Source organism: Danio rerio, chromosome 5, assembly GCF_049306965.1.
Source record: "Danio rerio strain Tuebingen ecotype United States chromosome 5, GRCz12tu, whole genome shotgun sequence".
Taxonomy (NCBI): domain Eukaryota; kingdom Metazoa; phylum Chordata; class Actinopteri; order Cypriniformes; family Danionidae; genus Danio; species Danio rerio.
Genome location: NC_133180.1, coordinates 37,697,597 through 37,724,706, shown reverse-complemented (window position 1 = coordinate 37,724,706; position 27,110 = coordinate 37,697,597). Strand labels below are relative to the sequence as shown.

The window sequence follows — 27,110 nt, the reverse complement described above, 5'->3', positions numbered from 1 at the left end:
TTTTCTGATTGTTTTATTTGGGGATTGGTTTGTGGGTTGTTGTAAAATGCTATTTGCAAGAATAAAAATTCCTTGACAAAAAAATAATAAAATGGCTAGTGCATACTTTGACTATGCTACAGCCTTTTGGTACATCGGTAGTAATTCAATTCAATTCAATTCAATTCAGCTTTATTTGTATAGCGCTTTTACAATGTAGATTGTGTCAAAGCAGCTTCACATAAATGGTCATAGTAAATTGCAGATGGCCCAAAATAAATTATGTAGAATTGTTATGAAAGTACCTCCACTGACACATTTAAATAATGAACATTATAATAAAAGTAAATTTTTTTTATTATTTGAAAAAAGGGTAACTTTTCTAAAATTAGTGTTAGTGTTTAAGAAATTTACAGAAAATGTTAACAAAATATTTTATTGTACCAAAATATTTTCTTTTGGTACCAAAATATTTTCTATTTTAGTTAGTGAGGTACACTGGGATTCTACAAGTGCGAGCAGCAAAGATATTTATCCTTGTATATTTAAGAGTGAAACAGGTAGAAATTATTTTTTTGTGTACTAGCTCTGTTGCTTGGAATGTACTGCCAAGGAGTTTTAAAGAGATTCAATTTGAGAGTGTTTTTTAGAAAGGAAATTAAAAAATGATTCTTTTATGGTTGAAGTTGTGCTGAGTTGCTGAGCTGATGATGTTTGCAATACATTTATTATTTGCTCGTTAATTTTTTAAGAATATCGAGGACCACGAAGGAAATAAGCCGGTGGCTTTTTTATGTGATTTTATCCGTGATAGTTTTTAAAATATGTATGAATTAGTCTAACTGGACTTATTTGTATATTTTTGTTTTTGTCAAATAAAAATTGTCAATATTCAAATCAAATTGTCAAATAAAATCAATTAATCAATCAAATTAATTTCTGTTTGTTTGATGACTAGTCTAGTTTTGGGCTAGGGCTGTGCGATTAATCGAAATCGAATCACAATTTGAAATGTTGCGATTAGTTAACTGCAGGAGGCTGCTATATAAAATAGATATGTACATATGTAAACAAAAACAACAAAGAACATCTGAGGTGAAGTGCTTCAGAACCAGCTATGCTTCAGAAAATTAAACATGCTAGGCTTTCTGCAATGGTGTCATGAGGCATTGCAGACATGATATTGGTTGTTTAAGCCGCAATACAGGAGAAGAAATGATTGAATGCTGTCACGACGTCTATTTGCTGTTTACAACTCCCCACGACACCCTACATCAAGCAAATTGTGCTGAAATCATGTGATCTGACCGGGGCTTTATAACTAGCTATTTGAGTAAGCACACTTTTGTTCGGCCCAATCAGACTTGCGCAACTGAACTCCGCCCACAATAAAAAAAGAAAACAAACAGAAAATAGCTGACAAGTAAGATTATGGCGTTTGCTGCTTCAGAAGCATTAATAGATGAATTAATATTAAAGACAAACATCATTTGTAATAAGGGAATATTTTGAGTATTTTGAATATTTTTAAGAGCTGTCGCAGAATTGTTACCACGGTTTACAAATTACTGAGCTGAAGCTTGAATTAAAAATAAAATCAGCTTAAATTAAATCGTAATCAAATCGCAATATCTGTCAAAAAAACAAATAAATAAAATCATCGCAATTACATTTTTCCCCCAAATTGCACATCCCTATTTTGGGCGATTCTTAGATGTCAATTAGATTTTTACTGACAGCACAAATTTAGCCTTGTTTTAGCCAAGACGGCTATGTTTAGATTACTATTAAACATCTATAAGACTTTTTTAAAAAAACAAAAATGCTTGCTGGGTAAATATCTTGAATGTTAACATCCAATAGAAAATGTTTTATCCAGACACAAAGTTATTCAGATACCTACAATGCAAGACGTGCGTCTTTAATACCACTGAACACAAATATTTTTATGTAGCCTCAACACCACTCTGACTGTAAATGGAGAGCGGACTCAACTGACAAAGGGTCACTTAACAGGAGTTGAAATAAAAGAGTTACATCAACAACCAACAAGCCTGTTCGAAAATACGTTTGGCATTAAATGTCTCTTCTAAATCAAAACCGGTCGCAAGTAAACTAGCACTACCCCTCAGAAAAACAGATCTTCTAGGGAAGAAAATTTAGCTTGGACAATCCCAAGACCCAAGTGTAGATGGTTGGCTTGCAGCCTGATCAAATTTGCAATCGCCAGCGAGTGTGATATAGATTTGGGAGAGCTATGATAAAGTTAGGATACGTTTGCCAACTTCACATTTGTGCATATAGTTCATTGGCAGCTACAGTCCTACATTGTCAATGATTCAATATTAAGAAATGTAAGACACAGTAAATCACAAAAAAATAAAAATGATGACCCGTTTAAAATGTCAAGACTTGTTGAAAACATACAAAAGTGGCTTAAAAAAAAGAATGACATCAATTATTGAAGTAAGAATTTCATGACTAGAATGAGAATAAAAATACTAAACTGGATTCAATCCAGATCCAGTGAATGAGGCTGTTCAGAGAGAGTGTGTATGTGTGTGTGTGTGTGTGTATCCGTGTTAAGAAGCACTCAGGTTTATGCTGTGCATGGAAGGGGTGTGCTTGTTTTTGTACTTTAAGATATCCTTCTGTCAGGGTTGAGTGTTCCGTGCTTTTAAGGTGACTGTGTTTATGCGTGTTTGGTTTGGTGTGTGTTGAATGTTGACTGGAGGAGGGATCAGATGTTGTTTTAAGTCTGTAACACATAGGTCAGTCGGGATATAGTGAGGGGACGTCTCTGAGTCACGTGTCCTCCCCGTCCCCTCAAAGCTCTACCTCTTTTGAGATCTGTGATGCAATATGCCTGAAGGCGAGCGGGGCCCCCCACAGGCGTGTATAGCGTACTCCGTTTGCCTCTGCGGGACCCACACTCAATTGGCACACCTCCGCTTGGAATGCGACTTTTGACCCTGCCGCCCCATGACTGCAGCACAGCAGAAACGGGCCAGCGTGCCGGACCTGGCAGCCGCATCCCCTCGCTGCCTCACGCAAGGCCAGTACCACTTCTGCAGGGGCCCGAGGGGGACGGGAGAGACGAGCCCTTACATCCCACCCCCCTCCCCCGCCCCAGGGCTCGGACGCTTTCTGATCCCCAGATAAATGGCCACTAGGACAGAAAGGAAAGAGACTGTGTGAACGACAGGTACCAACGCTAAAAGAGTAAATGTTCAGAAAAATACCTTCCTTCAGAAATCTGTTGTTGAAACTTGTATTCTAGTTCAGTGTTTCCCAACCACGTTCCTGGAGGACCACCAACACTGCATCTTTTTTGATGTCACCTTTGTCTGTCATATCCATTACAGGTCTTTCAGTCTCTGCTAATAAGCTGATGATCTGAATCAGGTGTGTTTGGTTAAGGAGGCATGGAAAACATGCAAAACTGGTGGTCCTCCAAAAAGGTGGTTGAGAAAAACTGTTATAGTTTATTTCATTTCACTGTATAGTTTATAGCTTTACTATTTGTATTAATATATCTTGTTTGGATTTTTTACATCCATTATTTTGACACAGATCTCTGGAATACTTGATTCTTAATGGTCAATCAATACTTTCCAAGGTATGGTTTTGCCAGAAAACAACTGCTGAAACTAATAACATGGCCACATCTGGAATTTCCAATCATCTTGGTTGTTAGCTAACATATTCACAAGTTTATGTTTGTGCTTACATTGGTCATGCCACTGTTCTTGGTTATTGAGTACAATCTTGTGACTCAATAATGTGTAGGTTATGGTTTAGATGTTTTTGTTTCTTTAACTTTTACATTCATTTAAAGAGTTAAACTTTTAAGGCTTAGATCAATGACTTGAATCGAGTTTAGTTTTGTTTTAAGTAGCTGTGTAATAAGCAAGATAATGTACATCTAGGATGTTTTTTTTAGCAGAATAATGCCCTTCATGCTTTTACAGCAATGCTAAGCCATCAGGCCTTATTCAGCAAGAACAACCACGTAGATGAACATTAGCTCTTACTTGTCAAAGTTTTCTGTGAATTGACAATTTGCTGTACTGAAAAATAATTGGATTTCCTTTATTTTCATTGTCATCTTTAGACATTCAGACTTTATAACTAACTTTGCAACTACATCTCAGCTAACTCTCCAAAGTATCAGATAGTGATTTATTTTTCAGCCTTGTTCCATTTATATACACATTATATACTTACTACCAGTGTTGGGAAAATGTACTTTTAAAAGTAGCGCATTACAATATTCAGTTACTCTGTAAAAAAGTAACTAGTTGTGTTACATAGTTACTTTTTTGGTAAGTAATATGTTACGTTACTTTTGAGTCATAACTTACAGGGTTTTTCTTTTTTTTTTAAATGCATGAGCTCTGCCATTAATAACATTTTATTTACATTAAAAAAAAAAATAATAATAATGGAAGATAATGTTTTCTTCTAAGAACTTCCTGACCCCCAAGCTATATGCCATATATACAAATTCATGAAAATGTAAAGCAGTGTGTTTGCTACTTTAGTACTTTATGTCTTATTAGTGAAGTAAAATCACTGTCTATAAAAGACAACCACCTTTCCCCTTTCTTTGATCCGTTCAATAATGAGAAAACTTCCATCAAAGAATTGTAAGACTCTTCCATCTTGGTTTCTGTCTGTTCCTGAATTCTCTCGTGTACTGCGGAATATAACGTGACTATGTTCATTTTATTTAGCAATATATTATTTTATAAGCTAATTAATTCAACTAAAAAGTAACTAGCATTAAATTTTTTAAAAAAGTAACTAATACTATTGCTTAATTTTGAAAAGTAATGCATTACTTTACCCATTACTCAGAAAAGTAATATTATTACATAACTCGCTTTACTTGTATTTCATTCCCCAACACTGCTTACTACACTAAATACATCAATAGGGTAATACCTAGATTTTAACCCTGAATTTAACCCTAAACTAAACTAAAACATCACTTAACATCTGTAATGCTCCTATTATTCAACATCTATTAACTGCATTTTAACAATATTCATACTTTATCTTAATAATACACAGTCAACTACAGTTTGAAATACAAATATTTCTCCCTCCAGCACAATGTTAAAAGTCTGTTCTTCTTAATAGTATGAAACAAAAATCATATTTTGTCTTAAACGTGTTATAGATCATATTAGAAAAATTTTATTGATGTTTAATAAAAAAAAATGAACAGTAAATTTAAATCAAAATGTCATAAGTCAAACTTTCACACAGAAAAAGATCTGTTACTATTATGTCACCACTAGCTAAACAACAGCAAGACACTAGTTGGAATGCATGGTCAATAGCATGCAAAAGTACCCTAAGCTCTCAAACTCAATTCCCGGAGGGCTGCAGCTCTGCAAAGTTTTGCTCCAACCATAATTAAACAGCTGATCAAACTAATCAAGTTGTTCAAGACTACTGGACACTACTAGATTAGCTGTGTTTGATTACGGTTGGAGCAAAACTGTGCAGAGCTGCGGCCCTCCAGAAATGGACTTTGAGACCTATGACAACTGTAAATCCCAACATGCAGGACTCACCCTGTGACCGAAGATCTGCTGACTCCCTCAGATTCATTTGAGACCCTGCAAAGAAAGACAGACTTTAAGATGCCTGCATCACACCGATATTGTCCCAATCATGCAACACAACTCCACCGTGACCAACAAAAAAAGACAAACATACATAACTGGATCACTCCTGACCTGTCTGAAAACGACTCGACGATTTAATGTGCTAGCAGGTCAACATATAACTAATTGACCAAAGTTGACCTAATCTGCAATAGGACAACTGGATGCATGCAAACCGATACGAGACAAACTCTCCATGCACCATCATCCAGACGTTCCTCACCCTCACATCCTGTTTACCAGACTCTGCAAAAGAGACTGCATGCAGATGAGCATGCCATGTGCAGAGACAGACGGACGTGCAGACAGGCAAACAGAGGCAGACAGGGGAACTTACTAACTGTTTTGGATCCCTGTGGAAGAGTGCAACCCGACACTGATTTATTAGAGCCCTGGCGTTTAGAGGGGTCAAGATTGACCCTAGGAGAGAGAAAGAGAGACACAATGAGGACGATAAGAGAGAAAGAGTGAGATAGGATATCGAGTGATAGCGAGAGCAAATGCAATAGGATGAAAGAAAGGAAACAGAGAAATAAGAACAAAGAGGGAGAGATTAGGAAAGGTGCACATTTGCAAAGCTTCAAAAAGACAGGCAATAAGCCAAGAAAAGATGAAGGCATGAAGCGTGAGTGTAAAACCAACTTTAAAGCCGAAAAATCCCCCATTGGGACCTTAGTGTTATTGGACAGGCAGCACTCCAGTGACCCTTTTTTTAAGGAATCCTGTTATTTGAAGCAGTAATGTGTGACTCAAATAAAAAATTTTCATGTGTCAAAATTACATTTTCAAATGTACCTATTTCAAAGCCAACCACTGACTAAGCGATCAACATAACCATTTTTAGACTGACAGCAACTGACAGAATTCACCAGGGTGTTTACAAAGTTAAAATGAAGATTTCAATCATTTAAAAAAAACGACTTATATGACAATGCAATGAAAATACTTGCGCATATCAACATACAGTACCTTTTCTTTAAAAACATGTCATAGAGAGGTGAAGTGAGCCCACTTAGGGTGCTTTCACACCTAGACCTTTGTTTCGGAACCTGGTGCATTTCCCCAGTTAGCGCGGTTCATTTGGCATATGTGAATCCAGCAATCACGTTTGGATCTGTGCCAAAACAATCGGTCTGAGATCGCCTGAATGAGGTGGTCTCGGCTCGATTGAAACGAACTCTGGAGCGGATCGACTGTAGTGAGAAAGCAAAACCATCCAAGCCCAGCTATATCACTGTGTATTATGGATATGTAAAAGGCATATATACGGTTATATGAAAAGAGAATTATGAGTAGGGCGGGATGACATTCATACCGGTAAATGTTTATTTCATGTCAAATACAAAAGTGAAAGTTTGTTAACTTTAAACGAGAGCTTTTTATACGTTAGAAAAATTGACCGAACTGTAGTCTTGGTTTATCTGTTATTTCTCTCTATAATTTAAAGCTTATAATGCATGATCCTTGCCAACTGCTATGTATGAGAACGTCTCGCTTCTGATTTGTATTTGGTGATGATGTGGGTGTCACCATTCAACATGAAAGCGCAGCTTTTCGCTTATGATATCTTATTGCTCATTGCCATAAATTAAAATAAGGACGCATGACAGCTAAGCAGGAGAGTTTACTCGCACGTGACATGTTTTAGCTCTTTTAGAAACTTTGCTGTGTAAAAGTGAACCGCACCAAGAACAAAAAAGCAACATTGTAACAATTTTGATCTCTGTTTTTGTACAAAAGAGGTGTGAAAGCACTCTAATTCATTTTAGTATTTGCTCAAATCAAATGTGACAGTGACTACATTTACATGGACATCAGTAATCAAATTATTTGCCTTAAGCTAATTAAGACAATAATATGATTAAGATGTTTACATGAGTTGCTTTTTGAATGTTCCTTAAATGATCCCGTTTTAAATGTTATAGCACACGATTCGATTAATGTCACTGCTTCATCTCACTATTCACATTTCCTCTGGAGTTTTATGTAATTTCGGGTGTTTCATTTTTAATTTGTCGACGTTAACTGCAGTTTGGCACTTTCACTTTCATTCAGGAACATATCATGCATATGAATCACTGAGATTTGAGCAGAAATTCCATCACATTCAAAACCATCATGTCTTTGGCATTTTGGTATGAGCTGAGTGAAAGTCCTTTGATTGGTTATTAATAACTGTTCAACGAATGGTTAAAGTAAATGCGGCAACCGCTGGTGCTAGAAAAAAGACTGAATATTTTTATATTGAGGTATTGAAAGCCACAGGGCTGTTGATGAACAAGAATTGCTTTTTGTCAGTGTAATGCACCAGTTATGTTTCCAAGCATGGTAGATTACTTCCATGAGAGCATAACAGTTCTGCCCTTCACATCACTTGGGGCCACATGTATCAACGCTGTGTACGCACAAAAACTTTGCGTACGCCAAATTTCACGCTCACGTTTGGATTTACTAACGATGAAATGAACATGAGAATGTGCGTTGGTCCACGCCAACTTCATACCTGGCGTACGTTCATTTCTAGTGTGTATTTGTTATATTTCCATTGGCGACTATTAGAGGCAGTGGTGTTAAATTGCACACTACAAAGAATATTTGAGCGTGTAATGGCTGCTGTATGGGACAGGTTCATCCGCATGTCTAGCAGGTATACAAGATTTCCATACCATGTAGTTGACCAGCCAAACATTAAAGCGCAATTTGCAGCGGTCGCCGGTTTTCCCAATGTAATCGGAGTGATCGACTGCACATACATTGCTATAAAGGTGCCACCTGAAGACGAATTTGCATACGTGAATCAGAAACATTTCCATTCAATAAATGTGCAAATAACATATGATGCACACACTTATTAATGATTCATGACAAACACACGCACACCCACAAACACACGCACACAAACATGCCGGTCGATTGAAGTAACACTGCAGATGGACATTATATTGAGTCTCTACCCAAAGATGAAACCTCAGCATTATAACCAAGCAGTTGGAAACTTCTGGAAGCTACATGCTACAAAGAATACTTCATCTGAGTTTGTTAAAGGAAGGATCAGTAAAGAGTAACTGATGGACGTCAGGATGGGTTTCTTCCAATTCTCAAGTGTGACTTCAACATTTACGTTGACAAACCGCAAGCTGCAGACTTTCAGACTTTGCTTGCCTCTTTTGACCTAAAAAGAGCACCTACTTCTGCTACCCACAAATCAGGTAATCAGCTAGACCTTATTTACACAGGACACTGCTTCACTGATCAAACAATAGTAACTCCACTACAAATATCTGATCATTTCCTTCTGTCTCTCAACATCCACATTACTCCTGAGCCGCCACACACTCCAACACTGGTTACCTTTCGCAGAAACCTACGATCTCTCTCACCCAATAGACTATCCACCATTGTTTCAGACTCTCTTCCTCCATCTCGCAAACTCACTGCACTTGATTCGAACAGTGCCACTAATACACTCTGCTCCACACTAGCATCATGTCTAGACCGATTATGTCCTCTTGCATCCAGGCCAGCCCGTGCCAGTCCTCCTGCACCCTGGCTCTCGGATGCTCTCCGTGAGCATCGCTCAAAACTTCGGGCTGCGGAGAGAATTTGGCGGAAAACTAAAAATCCTGCACATCTCTTAACATACCAAACTCTTCTGTCCTCTTTCTCAGCTGAGGTTACTTCTGCAAAGCAGACGTATTACCGTCTGAAAATCAACAATGCCACTAATCCTCGCCTACTTTTTAAAACATTTTCCTCCCTCCTCTATCCTCCTCCTCCACCCGCATCCTCCACACTTACTACTGATGACTTTGCTACATTCTTCTGCACCAAAACTGCAAAAATCAGTGCTCAATTTGCTGCACCTACAACAAACACGCAAGATACAACACCAACACCACACACACTCACCTCTTTTTCTCAGCTCTCTGAGTCTGAGGTGTTTAAACTTGTGCTATCTAGCCATGCAACCACCTGTCCACTCGATCCCATTCCCTCTCATCTCTTGCAAGCCATCTCTCCTGCAGTCATACCAACACTGACTCACATAATTAACACATTTCTTGACTCTGGTTTATTCCCCACTTCATTTAAGCAGGCTAGGGTAACCCCACTGCTAAAGAAACCCAACCTGGACCATACACTACTGGAAAACTACAGACCAGTATCCCTGCTTCCATTCATGGCCAATATTCTGGAGAAAGTAGTGTTCAATCAAGTTCTGGACTTTCTTACTCAAAACAATCTCATGGACAACAAGCAATCCGGCTTTAAGAAAGGCCACTCAACTGAGACTGCCCTGCTCTCGGTCGTGGAGGATCTCAGACTGGCTAAAGCAGACTCTAAATCATCAGTCCTCATTTTGCTGGACTTGTCAGCTGCTTTTGACACTGTCAACCACCAGATCCTGCTATCTACGCTTGAGTCACTGGGCGTTGCGGGCACTGTTATACAATGGTTCAGATCTTACCTCTCTGACAGGTCATTCAGGGTGTCTTGGAGGGGAGAGGTTTCCAACCTACAGCATCTAAACACTGGGGTACCTCAAGGCTCTGTTCTTGGGCCACTTCTTTTCTCCATCTACACATCATCTCTAGGACCAGTCATCCAGAGACATGGATTCTCCTACCACTGCTATGCTGATGATACCCAGCTATACCTCTCTTTTCATCCTGATGATCCCTCGGTTCCAGCTCGTATCTCAGCCTGCCTGTTGGATATTTCACACTGGATGAAAGATCATCATCTTCAGCTGAACCTCGCAAAAACGGAAATGCTTGTAGTTTCTGCCAACCCGACTCTACACCATAACTTTTCAATCCAGATGGATGGGGCAACCATTACTGCATCCAAAATGGTGAAAAGCCTTGGAGTAACGATTGATGACCAACTAAACTTCTCTGACCACATTTCTAGAACTGCTCGATCGTGCAGATTCGCACTCTATAACATCAGAAAGATCCGACCCTTCTTATCTGAACATGCAGCTCAACTCCTTGTTCAAGCTCTTGTTCTCTCCAAACTGGATTACTGCAACTCTCTACTAGCTGGGCTTCCAGCTAACTCTATCAAGCCTCTTCAACTGCTCCAGAATGCAGCAGCACGAGTTGTCTTCAATGAACCTAAACGAGCACATGTCACTCCGCTGCTAGTCCGTTTGCACTGGCTGCCAGTTGCTGCTCGCATCAAATTCAAAACTCTGATGTTTGCCTACAAAGTGACTTCTGGCCTAGCACCTTCTTATCTGCACTCACTTCTGCAGATATATGTGCCCTCCAGAAACTTGCGTTCTGTGAATGAACGTCGCCTCGTGGTTCCATCCCAAAGAGGGAAAAAATCACTTTCACAACTACTAATACTTCCCTTCTTAGACTTTACAGACCTGAAACTTGCCTTTAGTACTTATTCATTGTTGCTCTTAGTTGTGTAAATTGCTTCCTTGTCCTCATTTGTAAGTCGCTTTGGATAAAAGCGTCTGCTAAATGACTAAATGTAAATGTCATACTTGTCTTCCTCGTGATGAATAGTAGACAAAATCTGATATGTAAAAAAAAAAAAAAAGAATGAGTTCATGAGACGCTGGATTCGAACCGAGTTCATGCTCAAACGTGTCAAAACATGTTACTATGTGTTTTACGAGCTGCGCCACTCACGCTGTTAAAGGTGCTACAAACATTTACACTTTTACATCACACTATTTCTTTTTTAATCCACTCAGTGCAATGTTTAGACCCAACTTTGTTAACCGCATCAGCTCAACTCTCTCTATTCTTTTCTTTTGTTGTTAATTCCGGAGGCCAAACTTGCAAATAACACCGTTTTTCTCCGGTCTACCTCCGAAAGCAGCACCTCCAATACACATTCTGCTCAAAGTTTCTCTTTTTGCTTGCTTTTGCCATTGCTTTTTCGTTGGGTTTTGCCGAAGTAGAGTCATTAGCATATTCATATGGGGGAGGAGGCAGGGAGGGGTTTTGCGCTTGTGCACGAGCGCTCAGTTTCAAGTTCATTCGGATGTACGAAGAGAATATGCATGTAATTCGGAGTACGCAGTTTTACGAAATTTTTTACTGCGTACGCAATGTTTTAGTATGATTTCAACGCAAGTCTTCGTACATGAGGCCCCTGGGCTTTGATCTGTACCTCAGCTCTTTCTGATGCAATTACTACTGCAGGAAAAAACCTTGTCTGATCGTTCAATGATCGTAAACAATAATCTCCATTGGGTCAGTCAGACTTAAGAAATATTTAAAAGTAATGTCACTAAAACATTTAAGACCTAAAAAGGCTTTTTAAGAACCCTGAGTCACTTTCATTATCCATTCAATAGTCCTGTGAGAACGAGTGACCTTTGGCAAGGTGTTTTGGCCTTGTCTGAAGATTTAGTTTAAAGTGTACATTCATTAAAATGACCACAAAGCAATTACTAACAATAGTGGTTCATTAGTTTCTTATTTACCATTCATTCATTCATTTTCCTTCGGTTTAGCCCCTTTATTAATCAGGGGTCACCACAGCGGAATGAACCACCAACTTATCCAGCATACATTTTACACAGCGGATGTCCTTCTAGTTGCAGTTCAGTACTGGGAAACACCTATACACTCTCACATGCACACACAAACACTAGGGACAATTTTGTTTTATCAATTCAACTGTACCATGTTTTTAGACTTTGGGGAAACCGGAGCACCCAGAGGACCCCCCCCCCACATGGGGAGAACATACAAACTCCACACAGAACTGCCAACTGACTCGGGACTCAAACTAGTGACCTTTTTGCTGTGAGCCACCATGTCACATTCTTATTTACCCGAAAGCCAAAAATAAAGAAATGGTTTCATTAAAATTAGATGAATCAATATGCCTTCCAATGTGTTGTGATTTTCAGCCAAGTTATGGCTCTCTTCTTATATAAGGAGAGGTGTTACTGATTGTGAGAACTGAATTTTTAAAAACATATTTCAGATCCGGAACAAAATCTGACCACAACCAGTATGATAAATTTGTCCTTTTTCAGCAAAGAACACACTGTACAATTTACAATAGTCCTTCAAGATTGTTGCTTGTCAGACTGTACGAACATGTTCCCAGCTTTAAGCCATGTCATACCGAGGGATCTCTGCTGTCATTAATGCCAGACTGGCTGAAGACAAGTCAAGAGTTTTACATCATCAGTCCAAGAAACTGCACCACATTCACATGCAGAACTCAACTGGTAACTAGCAACCACAAAAATGATCTTTTACCAATAAGGCAGCTGATTTTAAATCAGATTCCAGCTGCCATAGGGAGCACTGCATTTCTTTCCATTAAAGAATGGTTCAACCTAAAAGAAAAAAAAAATTAAACTGTCATTAATTACTCACCATCATGTTGTACCAATCCCCCTGAGATATTCGTCATCTTTGGAACATACACAAAGATGTTTTAGATTAAACCAGTGAGCTCTCTCATCCCCCATACATGAGTCCAGTAACTGAACCAAAAACATTCCATATAACGTCAGCGGTCAGTTTGCTAATATCTTCTGTCCCATATTAGTGTGTCAGAATGCACATTTACTACAGGCAGTACAACACATTGCCATTACAGTCAGCAGAGCAACGCACAATTGTTGTGTTATCCATAGTAAAATGCACACCCTAATCTGACATGGCAGACAATTGCAATAAAAAATGTTTTTACCACAAAAATTTTCTTTAAGCTCCATTTGATTAAAGTTGAACCACTGAGGTCACATGGAATGTTTTGACAATGTTTTTGGTTTATTTTATTGACTTTAGAATGTCTTGGGACTGCTGCTGAGGTTTCAGAGAGCTCTCGTAATATACTGAAAATATCTTTATTTGTTTTCTGATGATGAATGAAAGTCTCATTGAAACGATATGAAGGTGAGTAATTAATAACAGAATTTCTATTTTTTGTGTGAATTATTCCCTTAATTGTTTATGACATGATACCCTGTATGGTGGCACAGTGGTTAGCACTGTCATCTCACAGCAACAAGGTTGCTTCCAGTTGGCATTTCTGTGTGGAGTTTGTATTTTCTCTCGATCGTGTTGGTTTCCTCTGGGTGCTGCCCCCACAGGTATAGGTAAATTGGATAAATTAGTGTATTAGGTATGTAAATGACAATCCCTCCACAGTGCTAAGTTGTGGCTGAAAGGACATCCACTGCTTAAAACATATGCCAGAGTAGTTGGTGGTTCCACTGTAGATAATTTATGCAACCCAGGCTCATTCTGAAAATGTACCTGTATATACATTTATGGCGAGTGGCAAATGTGTCCAAGGAGCTATGTTGTTTCGCAATTTTTATTTTGATGAATTCATAAAGAGGCTGCTGTGTCCACTTTTTGAGATCTCAAATTTTTCTTGTGAGTGCCATTCGTGCATGCTCTTCTCGCCTAAATCCGCCAGAGGCCACTGTTGACTGACTGTTTGACTGGCTGAATGACTGGCTGACTGATCGACAGACCCACCTTCCTCCCTCCCTGAACCCAACCAATAGTGTTTTCTAAACTTGTTTAATTTATTTTTTAGCTTTTGTTTTTATTTAACCTACTTTCTGGAACCATTCTTTGCCAGACTCGAACCCTGTCATCATGGTCAACTCGTCTCTGCATCCGCTGACGCACATGGCGAGCTAACTGAACAAACTGGTAACAGCGGGAAAGCCATCCATATGGAGGTAAGTGGTCAGCTGGTAAGCGCGAAAAGGAATGGCATCATACCGCCTCATATCGTTCGGTTTAAAGACGAAATGGAGCCATACGTACATCTGGCTTGATAATTCGCAATCTCCAGAAACGTATATAGGGCTTTATTTTCAGAATGAGTCTATGTTGAATTATGGACTAAGCCAAAGCAAAATGAATGAATGGTACCTCTATCTCTAACAGCATTAACACCTAGAAGTGATTAAAATTAAAGTGAGCTGCCAACCTCCAGCAATAAAACCTTTGTCAGTGTAAACAAGTCACAAGAACCACTTCTCCCTGGATCAGAGCTTCCTCATCTAAATGATGGTTTACTCATTTCTCTGTCGGGTGATGATATGTAGTCTCTTCTCTTACCTGCGTGTGAGTTTGGAGGTGAGTTTGCTGAACAGATTAGAAGTGGCCCGGCTGCGGGCATTGGCCGGCAGGGCTCCGGCGTCATGGCTGAGGGTGGGCGATGTGGGTGGAGGTCCATAGGTAGGCGGTACACGGTCACGGAGCTGACCCCCATGGAAGGTGCTCCGGATGGTGGATCCACGGGTCAGCCGACATCGCTCGCCAGAGGACGAGGAGGAGGAGGCTCCCGCTCCCACAATACTGAGGGTGGAGGGAGAGGTGGGGGGTAGGCGGTGGGACAGAGAGCTGAGGACAGACACAACAGACGTTATTAGTGTAAGAGCACTACATTATGCAGCAGAGTTTTTGCGCATGTATGTTTTTGACACCTGTTGTCTTTGCCGTTCTGCAGCAGAGAGTGTCGGTCAGTGCTGGAACGATCCGTACATACATATGTGTTTCTGCGGGTCATAGTGCTTCCTGGGATATTGTTCTATAGCAGAGATGGAACACAAAAGGTCATTAGATCAGCCATTAGCATCAGAGTCAAATTTACACATGGCCTTTTTATCTAATGTAAATAACCCATTTTGGTAACACTGCATGAAGGGGTGTTCATAAGACTGTTATGACTTTTATTATCATGACATGACATAATAGAGAACAATTTGGTAAATCCTTAATGCTGATAGTGTGAAATAGAACTAATTGGAATGCAGAACAACCCATTTGCTCATGCTCATTGAGCAAGCTCATACACAAGTCCAATTTTATGCATATAAATGACATTTTCTCAACAAAATTGTAGCTAGTGAAAATGGCTAGCGGGTTGTAATGTTGGAAAAATACTAGCCACAGTGGCTGCTGATCAAAAAAATAATAATATCAAGCCCCGTAAACATTTATTTGAATTGAATATTCTGTAATATATTAAAAGTAATTGCTGCCACTTTTGATTATATAAATGCCTTGTCCCTGAAGTATTCATACCTCTAACCTTTATATACAATGAATGAGTGTGGTTTATTTATGAACTAATTTCGAGAGGATCACGTGCTTATGATTGAACACAGCTGGTACTGCATTAGCTCCGTATATTTGCACCAAAAAGATGCATACGAACACACTATAAACTACCAAAGCTTTCTATTCCAGTCATCATTGTTTTGAAGAATCCCCCCTTCTACCCCTACTCCTCTCCTTCTCTGATAGGGCGATATGGCGGCCCAGTGGGTAGCACTATTGGCGCACCAAAGAACACTGCTGGTTCGGCCCTCTCCATACGTTCTCTGGCGTTTCTGTATGGACTTTGCATATTCTCCCCATGTTCGCATGGGTTTTCCCCAATCGCATGGGTTTCCTCCCACCATCCAAAGACATACACCATAAGTAAATTGACTACTTCAAAGTAGCATCCTAAGGCAACTTATATTTCAGCAGTTCAGACGTTGAGGAGTTCTCGAGACTTACCTGAGCTCAAACTCTCCTTTCGCCTTTCAAACAGGAGGGAGCCCTGGGCTCAAGGATATTCTAAGCTCAGGGCTCTCTCCTGGGACAGCATGCCAAATACGCTTTATTATCAATCATCAGCTAAGTGTGAATTCTTGAAATGATTAAATAAGAAACATGTTTCTCACAGTGGTGGCTGTCATCTCCTTGCGTCGATCAGGTATCTCAGCCTTGTTGGGGTTGTTGGCGGTGCTGACCATTGGACTTGATGGTGGCAGAGTCCGACTGCCCATAACGCTACAGCTGGCCTTCCTTGGTGGCATGCGGCTCTCACGAAGCTCACGATCTCCGCCGCTGGTTGGGCTTCGCTTAGGGTGCATCACAGGCATGCTGGGACCACCTGCAGAGCAAACTAACAATAATTATAATCATTAACTGCTCGAAGTATATTTTAATTTAGACTTTAAGCTCAAGTATCTCTTACAGAAATCACTGTGCCGTCGCTGGCGGTGGTAGGTAGAGGCGCTGCGCTGAGTCTTGCTGTGTGAGGATGAGGAAGATGATGAAGAGGAGGAGTGTTTGTTGGTTCCATTGGTAATTGGGCTCGGACGCACCCGCGGCAATGTCATACTGCCGCTAACTCGTGACTCAGCACCATCCTGTGATCAAACGCAAGTTGAGAGAATTAAAAATGTCTTTGTATTGAACTATTGGTATGAGAATTTTGGTTTGGTTGGTAATATGTGGCCACCCCAATATGATTTTGCTGTTGATAATATTAATTTAAATGCAATTACATAAATTCACAATATTTCAATAAATAAATTACTAAATAAATTGCATGGACAAAAATTGGCTGGCTGCATCTCAGGGAGGAACCGCTGATGTTCAACCACAGCAGATAAGCTAACTTGACCACAACAATTCCAAGTTTGCTTACATTATTTAAAAAAAAATGATATAACATAATTTGTTTCCTATTTTTTGACGACAAGAGATGAAACACGACTTTGGGTTTACAAGATTGTACACTTTTTATTAAGAAATCCGTAATGTTGAAATAATTTTTTTTTTTATATTCGATTGAAAACCAAAATCCAAAAATTTAATTAATTAATTAATTGTAGACATGACATTACTGTACATTGTACAATAAAAGTATATGAAAAATAACTGACCTGAAAAGTGTTTTTAAACTAAATATAGATTTTTATTTGGTTTGCACATTATTAATTATTGCAATATTTTGGGAGTAATTCATTAAATTAATTAAAACCACATTATTTCATTTACTAGAGACAAAATTATAACATTACACTGAATACATAATGTTTTTGTGCAACCACAAAATTTAGTGTGGCCTCATCTGGCCACCACAAAGAAAATTTTCTGGGGGCGCCACTGCCAAAACATGAGAATATGTTTAAGGCACGTGTCCACCAAGTGTTTTTGCATAACTAAAAATGGCAGCGTTCTTTAAAACACACTGAGTGTGCTTCTGCAGCATTGCAGAAAAAAATTCTTAAGAAAGAAAAACACAAATTAAAATGTTTTTTTTTTTTTTGGCTTTAGGATATCTAAGAGCTAGTGTGCTGCCAAAACAGTGACAAAAATCGGCATTTAGAAGATATAAACATTTAAAGCATTTTGTCACTTCTGCCTAAACTGATCACCTCATACTTCAGTTTCTCATAAACTCTTTTGATGAATCAAACAATAAAATACAAATAGCATGTGTCAAGTCTCAAGTCTCACTCTCTTCAAGAAGCTGTTAATTTGCAGTTGAGATGACGTCCAACATAAAAATAAATAAATAAATAAATTAAAAAAATAATAATAATAATAATATTATTTATATATATATATATATATATATATATATATATATATATATATATATATATATATATATATATATGAGTTCTAATTAAATTACCAGAAAAAACACTTACAATGCAAGTATATACTGTAAGAGATATAGAGGTTTCAGACACAGCCAGGAATTATTTACTCTTCACATTAATTGAGCCCCTTACTTACACTATTCATTCACAAGCTTATTTCTGCCAGACTATAATTCTTGGCTGTGCCTTTGTGCCTACAGCTAGAGGCTATTTTCCACTGCAGGGGACACTGTCAGATCAAGCAGATCTGTGCTGTCCACAGAAAGTGTGGACACTGAGTAAAAACACACACTGTGAAATATACAGTTGAAGTCAGAATTATTAGCCCACCTGAATTATTAGCTCCCTTGTTTATTTTTTCCCCCCCAATTTCTGTTAAACGGAGAGAAAACTTTAACACATTTCTTTTTAATAATAACTGATTTATTTTACCTTTGCCATGATGACAGGAAATATTTAAAAAAGAAAAAAAAAATTAAAAGTGGGGCTAATAATTCTGACTTCAACTGAATATAGTGTTTTTTTTGCACTTGTTCATAACCAATACAATAAAAAAAATATTTATTTTTAATAAGAAGCTGTTTTTTTTCGTTTTATATGCTGCTAAGAATACACCACAGAGGATAGGCCAAGTACACCTCCATCATTGTTCAATGTAAAAAAAAAAAAAAAAAAAAAGATTATTTTAATAGATAAAAAAGTAAAAACAAAGATATTTCATGTCGCTATATGGTCCTTTTTTCACAAGCCTGTTATGACGCGTTTAATGGTCATCAGCATGTTAAGTCCTTAAAAGTTTTTAATATTTTGATTTGTAAAAATTGTTTAAACATTTATATGCATTTATAAATGATTTTCTTTCCTTTTTCTAAAGGTCTTAATAACACCATACTGTAGTTTTTGTTTTATTATTTCAGCAAATGGGATTGTAAAAAAATTATTAGTTGTACACTCCAATTCGCTGCGCTCTAAGTTTACACAATTATGGCGAGTTCTGCTGCTGAGAAACCTGGAAATGTAAAAAAGTGTCCATTGAAAAGTTACCAACCAGTGACACCACTGAACCATGAATTTTGTGAATCGTTACACCCCTAATAGATAGCTAAAACAACATAATGCATTTTATTCTTCATAACATAACATTTTACAGAATATATCTGCACATCTGACATTTACAGATGCATTACCTCAGTCTTCAGGCCCAACAGTAGATATGTCGCTGTGACTTCATTATATTTCTGATTGAGTAAAGAGTCCTTAATCTCCTCTGTAGTGAAACCCATCCCGACCATAATCTCTGAAGAGGCAGAGAAATCCATGACATTTTCCAGACACAATAAGTCTAAGTATAGATTTAATACATCAACATAATAAGACAGTAAGTGAAGTCAAACAGACATTAAAACATTACAATTTCCTACAGCTTACCAATGCGGTTGGCGTCACTGTAGTCTTCAGTTGGCTCAATGTGTGGCTTTAACTCATCACCATCATGGCCTGCATTCATCCATTTATCCTTCATCACTTGCTGTGGAGGAAATATCAGCATCCAGATTACACAAATTTACCAGTTCAGCCAGTTAGCTGATTGACTTTATAACTCAAATTGCACACAAATAATAGTTTCAAATTAATGACTTCCAGCAAATGCATGCTGTACATTTTAAGACATTACAGCTATCATTCTGTTTCTAGGGTTATCCTTTATATCCGTTATATCCAGTGTTTAAGTGTGTAAATGTAGGCACCTCTAGAGTGCAACGTTTGCTGGGATTGAGCACAAGAAATCTGCGCAGAATCCCCTCACAGTCTGTGGACATGTAGAAGGGCACACGGTACTTTCCCCTCAACACTCGCTCACGCAGCTCCTGGAAAACACACATGCACCAGCAAACAATGAGACTAAAACATATGAGTGTGTCTTTTAGAATTTAAAAATAAGAGGTTTATTTAAAAAAAACAAGAACATAAATAAAATGTGCTTTTAAAAGGTTAAACAAAAACATTCATGTACTTTCCAGTGGACAAATGAAATAACTGAGAGCTAATGCATACTGTCCTGTATATTCTTAGACTTTATAGCCATCATCATCTTTTTTAGTGTCATATTCAGGGTTTTAGAGTGAATTTATGTATGTGCACAACATCCCAATCAATACAAGAGAGTGTCTTGATACAAAACGACCCAACTGGATGTCAGACACTTTTAACTTGAGATGCAATTTTTTTTTTAACTTTAACATCATGATTGGTATGTCTCATCTAAAGGCTTTTGCGATGTAGTTTGAAGATACATTTTAGCTGAAAGACCTGACAAGGTTTTATGTATCAACATGAAACAGTGAGTTATTAATTCAATAATAATAATTACTTAAATAGGCATACAATGTCCTATATGCTACAAACATCACGTTTGTTTAGTGTCCTAATAACCCAAAGTCATCTACCTGCCAATATGTAGTTACATTACACAGCTCTGATGGCACATGTACTAATATGTTTCCTGATATTTTCTATGCAAATTTATGTGCAAGACAGGAATTTCGCATAGAAATTATGTGAATAAAGCAGTGTTTCCATCCAATCAAAGCGAATAAAATTGTCCCTTCCTGATTAACAGGCACCAAATATCAACAGTAAAAACAGAACTTGCTGCGGTAGGAGAAGTTGTGTGAATTTTTTTCTTTATTTAATAAATGACTTGCGCCTCAGAAGACAAATGTCGACACACAATGAATGTGCTGTGGCATTTGAAGGCTTCAGACAAGGAGCAAAGCAGACGCTCTTGATTCTGTATGTAATTAATAATATAATAACACTAATACTGAAATAGTTAAGCTATTTTAGAATGACCAAAACAACATTTCAAATGTTCTACAATGTTCTCAGCCTGCTGGTTTGTCCTTTCACACACATTTTCATCGTCACATCATCTCAAATAACAAAATCACATGATTTTTTTATGTGCATACTGGAATTTTATCAGTAAAAGTGTTTCCATTGAAGTTTATGCAAATTTTTTCTAATTGAATATGAATATTATCCTACTCGGTTATGCGCATACGGTTTTTAGGCGCATTTTCAAAATTCATGCGCATCTTGCCATTTCCATCAACCGTTTTTTATGCGCATATCCAAAATAGGCATAAAATAGGTGGATGGAAACATAGCCACAGAGAAGTGTATTTGATGTATGTTTTACATCTATAAGACATATTTATTGGAGTGTTTGCTCATCTATATTACGTCTGTTAAAGGTCCCAGATTAGACAGACGTGGTTAGTTGGTTTGTGGTACGCTTAAAAGCATACATTATATAAGCCATGTTCACTGTTTTTCTTAAGGCCTTGCTAATTTCTCCATGTGGATTTAATTTAAGCAATTTTTCTACATTTTTAACACTAAAACTTTGAGAATTCTATAACTAGGTACGCTAGAAGCGACACGTAACTATTTTTTTTGTTGTAACATAGCCTATAATTGTCTACAAGTGTGTACTGTACCTCACTTTGTCAAGCAGGAGAACAAAGTTTTTCCGGAAGTTAAAGATAATTGTTTAAATTATTTAATAAATTTCCCATTTATTGATTTTTATTAACGTCTACCCCCACCCTAACCATAAACCCAATTGTCACAGTAATGTAACAACAGTAGTTGTATCAAGTACTATTTATGATATCGATTTAATTGCCCAATAAGTTGTACTTTTTAACGCCCACCCCCACCCCAACCCTAAACCCAACTGTCACAACACTGTAAAAATATTAATTATTGTTATACAGTGTCATAATAAAAGCTGCTATATTGATGTGCATATCGCACTTCCGGCCGGCCGCGTATCTGATCTAGACTTTACCGAAAGACATGTCTGAAGTGTGTTTGCTATCAGAAAATTATGTTTTAGATAGTAAAAGGTGGCTAGGCAACAGAGCCATGCACATTCAAAGGCATAGGGAAAAGTAGCAGATGCTGAAATGCATGCAGTCAATTAGATCACTATAGCCAAGGTTGAAACTTAGGACCCTTGTGTTTTGTAATTTTAATAAAACAGCCATGTTAGAATTTCATATATGCACATTTAGGAAAAGTCTGACTACTATAGTTATATAGGTTTTATAATAAAGTTATTACACTACAAAATTTAAAAAGTGTCAAAATGGCTGCCTCGATAGTTCTGGTGTTAAACCTTTTAGGAAAATCATTTTAGTGGTACCAATATTTCTTAATATCGCTATCGGGAATTGTTCAAGGTTTTAAACACAAAAAATAATAATAAATAATGTGATTTTTTTTTTTTTTTTTAATGTGAGAAATGTCATCAACTCAATGTCACAACCACAGGTTACTACAAGCATATGGACTGCCCCATTCTCTCATTTTGGTTGGCCTTTTCCCCTGACCCCAGTCGATAGTGTGTGCAGTGGCTGGATTGTATGATAGTGACTATAGTTACGGAGCTGCTGTACCTTAAGGTTCTGTCCATCAAAAGGAAGAGATCCGCTGACCAGTGTGTACAGGATGACCCCTAGGCTCCAGATGTCCACCTCTGGCCCATCATACTTCTTTCCTTGGAACAGCTCTGGAGCAGCGTAAGGCGGGGAACCGCAGAAAGTGTCCAACTTATTCCCCAATGTAAACTCATTACTAAAGCCAAAGTCTGCTATCTTTATGTTGGAATCTGCATCCAACAGCAAATTCTCTGCCTACAAAGACAGAAAGAGTGAAGGACAGAAACAAATAATTAAGTTGTAACTGTGGGAAGGAGAGACAAATAAAGAGAAAGAAAAAGGGGCAGTTCATTTGAAATGACAGCTCATCAATTCAGATAGTCCAGAATAAAAACTCAACAGGAATATATATATATATATATATATATATATATATATATATATATATATATATATATATATATATATATATATATATATATATATATAAATTCGCAAAAATCATAAAATAAATAAACATTTATTTTTAATTTCATACCTTCAGATCTCTGTGAACAATATTCTTCTGATGACAGTAGTGAACAGCTGACACAATCTGAAACAATATTAGTGAACATTACCCGATTAAAATGTAAATGATAGTGCAGTTAAAACTGTAAACCAGAAGGTTATTGTGATTAATACTTTTACTTTTAAACCAGTAAATGTCTCACTTGTCTGAATTTGGCTCTAGCCTCAATTTCTTTCATTCTCCCATGAGACACCAGATAATCAAACACCTCACCTGTAAAACCAAAGCACACATGAGTACTGTCCCAAATATCACAGTAGCACATGAGTATCAAAAGCATATTTGCATTACAGCTTTGGAAAGACAAATAAACACCCTATAATGAGGACACACATCACACAGCACATTTACTCAGCCACAGCAGTATATAAAAAGTTACACAATATTATATATGCCAGACTTAATAGCTCACCTCCACTTGCATATTCCATCACAAGATAAAGCGTCTTCTCTGTTTCGATAACCTCAAAGAGTTGCACTGCAATATATATAAAAGTCTCTGTCAATAAATACTAGGGCTGTGCGATTCATCGCCTTGCAGCACGATTTTCCCACAGTATGTTATTTGAACCAATCAAAACGCAGCATGCCTAAACAGAGCGTAAGAACAGGAGACAAATAGCCTGCATAAACAGGGATGATGAGTTCAGCACAGGAGGACTTGGTGCCCAAAAAAGTCAACATCTATGGTGTGTGATTACTTTGGATAGAGGAAGGCTGATGTATCACCGAATTAGGTAATTTGTAATACTTGTCAGTCACATATTGCGTCTAAAAGCATGTGGAAAGCACGAGGTGCGTGGATTTTTTCAGCATTCAACGCGCTTTACGTTAGTGCTTCTTTGTCATTGCACTGCGTCTATCAACTGTTGTCTCAGAGGATGACAAACTAACAAAAGATTGCTGCAGTTCCGATTCAAGTTTTAGTTATGGAGAAAATGAAAATGTACTAGGTGTTTGGGTGTTCTGTGTTTCTCTGAGGTATTTAGTCAACCGAAATGTGTAATTTCTATATAAAAAAATGAAGCTGATTGTTTAATTCTTGTTACGTGTCTCGCAGTGCGCTTGCAGCAGTCTAAAAGTATTGAGGTTTTTAACTGGGTGTGCATGGAATACGCGCGTGCATCACTGCCAATACGCATGCAGGCCTGCTGCTTTCATTAAAAATAATGAACTTGAGCGTGCAAAAGACGCGATATGTAAACAGACTATTTCACGGCAGCATCAGAAAGAGGTCTAGGATCTATGCATGGCAAAAAAAAAAAGAATCTGTGAGCACGTACAAAAGTACACGCAACTACTTCTAGCATTGTCAAGCAGAAAATAGGAGCCTACTTGTGTTTGACGGCGCGTACACACACTCACACACATACACATCCGATAGTCTATTTATTTGTTTTGCCATAATGTCGTTCTAGAGACAATTTGTTACACCTTTACTAGGTGATTTTAATTTTTTATCCTGTTTTAGAGACAACTCACAGGTCCTTATTAAAGCTCTAATTGTATTTCTTTGGAAAAATGTTTCAGATTCACAATGTAAAACGTTGTGTGTGTGTCAAACTCAAGATTAAAATCAAAATTGCAATATTGTTCAAGAAAATCGGGATCGGTTTCTTTTGCCCATATTGCACAGCCCTAATAAATACCTTGAGAAAGTTTATATTTAAATAACTTTTGTTCATTATACTACCAAGTATTTATTAGAAAAGTACACACATTTGAGTGCATCTTACCAATGTTTGGGTGATGTAGAGTCTTCATGATCCGTACCTCTCTGAACAGCTGCAAAAACAGAAAAAAGAAGAAATAACAGTACAGAATGAATCTTTAGTGGGTATGGAAATCAGGATGGCAATGGCATTTAAACTAATGCTAAAATAAATAGATTTTCTTATCATCATCATAATCATCAACCTGAAGCCAGACTGTTGTGTCAACTTGACAGTGTTTTATATCACCTTGTTTCCAAGAAGTAAAGTATCAAACAATGATGTAAACTGCTATAAAACAACCATAGCATGACAATACCATCATTATTCAGCTTCACTTCATGTTGATAGAAAAGCAGGACAGAAATTTCAGATATACTCAGCATCTGTAAAGTTTTAGTTCTGTAAAATTTTTGTTCTCTTTCCGTCTGCAAAAAGAACACAGTGCCCTTCTTGTTGCTGTTTAAAAGCCCCTGCAGCTGCACCAATCTGCATATGTCCCATAATATATCTCACAGTGTTCTGGAGTGTGTTCAGTAATTCAGAAGCATCCATACACCCCTTATTTCTTTAATTCACTGCAAGGCACCCATGCACACAGCTAAAAATGCATACAGAGGTTTAATCAAACCTTTAGGAGCTTGGACATCTAATCTTGTCAATCATATCAAAATTATAAATCTGCTATAAAAGGCTTACAGAGGCTTGTCCATTCATAATGGCATTAGTGTTGTCTTTTTTATTGCATGGCCTCGTTCTCAAAATGACAAAAGTACAATTTGAAGGTTTTCTTCAACACAAGGCATCCTCTTATGCAGCAAACTTCTTGAATTTCTTTTGTGATTTTTATTATTTAAATTCTATTTTGATATAAAGAGCATCCGGAAAGTCTTTATAGTGCTTCACTTTTTCCACATTTTTAATGCCATAGCCTTATTTCAAAATAGATTAAATTTATTTATTTCCTCAAAATTCTACACACAATACCCCATAATGACATGTGAATAAAGATCTTTTGAAATTGTTGCAAATTTATTAAAAATAAAAACCCTGAAAAATTACATGTACATACTGTAAGTATTCACAGCCTTTGCTCTGTGTTGTTCAGTTACATATTGTTTTGTGAAATGCAAACACTTCTTTACAAATATTAATGCTAATTTAAAAGGGGTGGTCCACTACGATATGGCACACACTCCAGACAGCAATGGGACGTGGCCAGAGGCGCTGTAATGTTGTAGCAGAGAAAGCTAAAATGCCTTCCAAATGCTGCTATTTCCACAGAGCTTGTTCGGTTTCTGTATTTGGGCCTCCAAAAGACATGACACAAAGAGAGAAGTGCTTACAATTTAATTATGTTCCAGAGAATTATAAAAAAAAAGATATAGCTAGCATTTGACAAAGCTTCCAGAATCTTTTCCAGTTCAGTGCTAAACATTTTATATTACTTACACATGCTTATTCTAAATATTTGTAAAAGACAATTGTCGGATGTTATTTTAGAGAGCAGGCGTGAGGTTCATTTGTGTCCTCTGTGCCATTTTCTGTCTGATTCTGGCTCAAACTGATACAGCTAACAGCTACTCTGACTGATAGTATATACACAGCAAAGGCACAGCACATGCATGTAGGGGTGTGATGTTTTTCTTGGTGATGTGGAGCCAATCCGCGAATCAAAGCACATTACGCTAGCAGACCAATCAGAGCCTTTAGAAATATGACAGTTATTTTACTTTTAGCTGAGTAGCTGTATACAAAACGGTTTGGTCCCAAGTTTCCTTATTACTTTTTAAAGTGTATTATACATTTATTTTAAAAGAAACTGATAAAATGGTTTTATTAATGGATTGCAACTCTGGATTATTGGAAATGGACAAAATAACAAAAAAAATCTTATTTTATTTGGAAAGTACCACATCCTCAAAAACAAAATGTCTACTGACTGTACCAAATTGTAAACTATTTTTCATTGATCTAAAAAACCATATAATTTTTATGATACCCCTTCTATATAGAGTAATACCAAAGCGCTTAAGACATCTCAACTGCTGAAAAAAATACTTAATGTACATGATTAATTTTGGATGTTAATTCCCTTACTGTTTTATTTATAATTCTGGACGCCCCAGTTTAATCAATTTTTAAAAAAAAGAGTAGCTGTATATAATCAAAGTAAGAAATATGTAAAAACAACGTGGTGTTCTACAAATGAAGCATGAGCACACACTACTTTGCATCTTTTAAACACAACCAAGCCTTAAAAATACACCTTGGACCACCCCTTTAGGAAATGAAAGCGGTAAGAAATCTTTTAGC

The 27,110-nt window shown here is 37.5% G+C and overlaps 1 protein-coding gene across 8 annotated transcripts in view; it reads right to left on the bottom strand.

Annotated features, from left to right (window-relative positions):
• Nucleotides 1-451: 451 nt before the first annotated feature.
• mark4a (MAP/microtubule affinity-regulating kinase 4a) overlaps nucleotides 452-27,110 on the bottom strand; it is a 55,960-nt gene continuing 29,301 nt past the window's right edge. For 2 of the 8 annotated variants that reach the window (XM_073951145.1, XM_021476545.3), the window contains exons 4-18: nucleotides 24,819-24,867; nucleotides 23,495-23,560; nucleotides 23,225-23,295; nucleotides 23,050-23,106; nucleotides 22,530-22,766; nucleotides 19,812-19,931; nucleotides 19,492-19,591; nucleotides 19,251-19,360; nucleotides 16,644-16,818; nucleotides 16,348-16,571; nucleotides 15,100-15,203; nucleotides 14,732-15,016; nucleotides 5,995-6,077; nucleotides 5,565-5,609; nucleotides 452-3,148 (exon numbers count right to left, since the gene is read on the bottom strand). In XM_073951145.1, the coding sequence (XP_073807246.1) occupies nucleotides 3,084-3,148; nucleotides 5,565-5,609; nucleotides 5,995-6,077; nucleotides 14,732-15,016; nucleotides 15,100-15,203; nucleotides 16,348-16,571; nucleotides 16,644-16,818; nucleotides 19,251-19,360; nucleotides 19,492-19,591; nucleotides 19,812-19,931; nucleotides 22,530-22,766; nucleotides 23,050-23,106; nucleotides 23,225-23,295; nucleotides 23,495-23,560; nucleotides 24,819-24,867 (1,791 nt within the window). In that variant the 3' untranslated portion in view covers nucleotides 452-3,083. The remainder of the gene's footprint in view (nucleotides 3,149-5,564; nucleotides 5,610-5,994; nucleotides 6,078-14,731; nucleotides 15,017-15,099; nucleotides 15,204-16,347; nucleotides 16,572-16,643; nucleotides 16,819-19,250; nucleotides 19,361-19,491; nucleotides 19,592-19,811; nucleotides 19,932-22,529; nucleotides 22,767-23,049; nucleotides 23,107-23,224; nucleotides 23,296-23,494; nucleotides 23,561-24,818; nucleotides 24,868-27,110) is intronic. The other 6 variants (XM_073951146.1, XM_021476546.3, XM_073951143.1 and 3 more) reach the window with 3 other exon arrangements.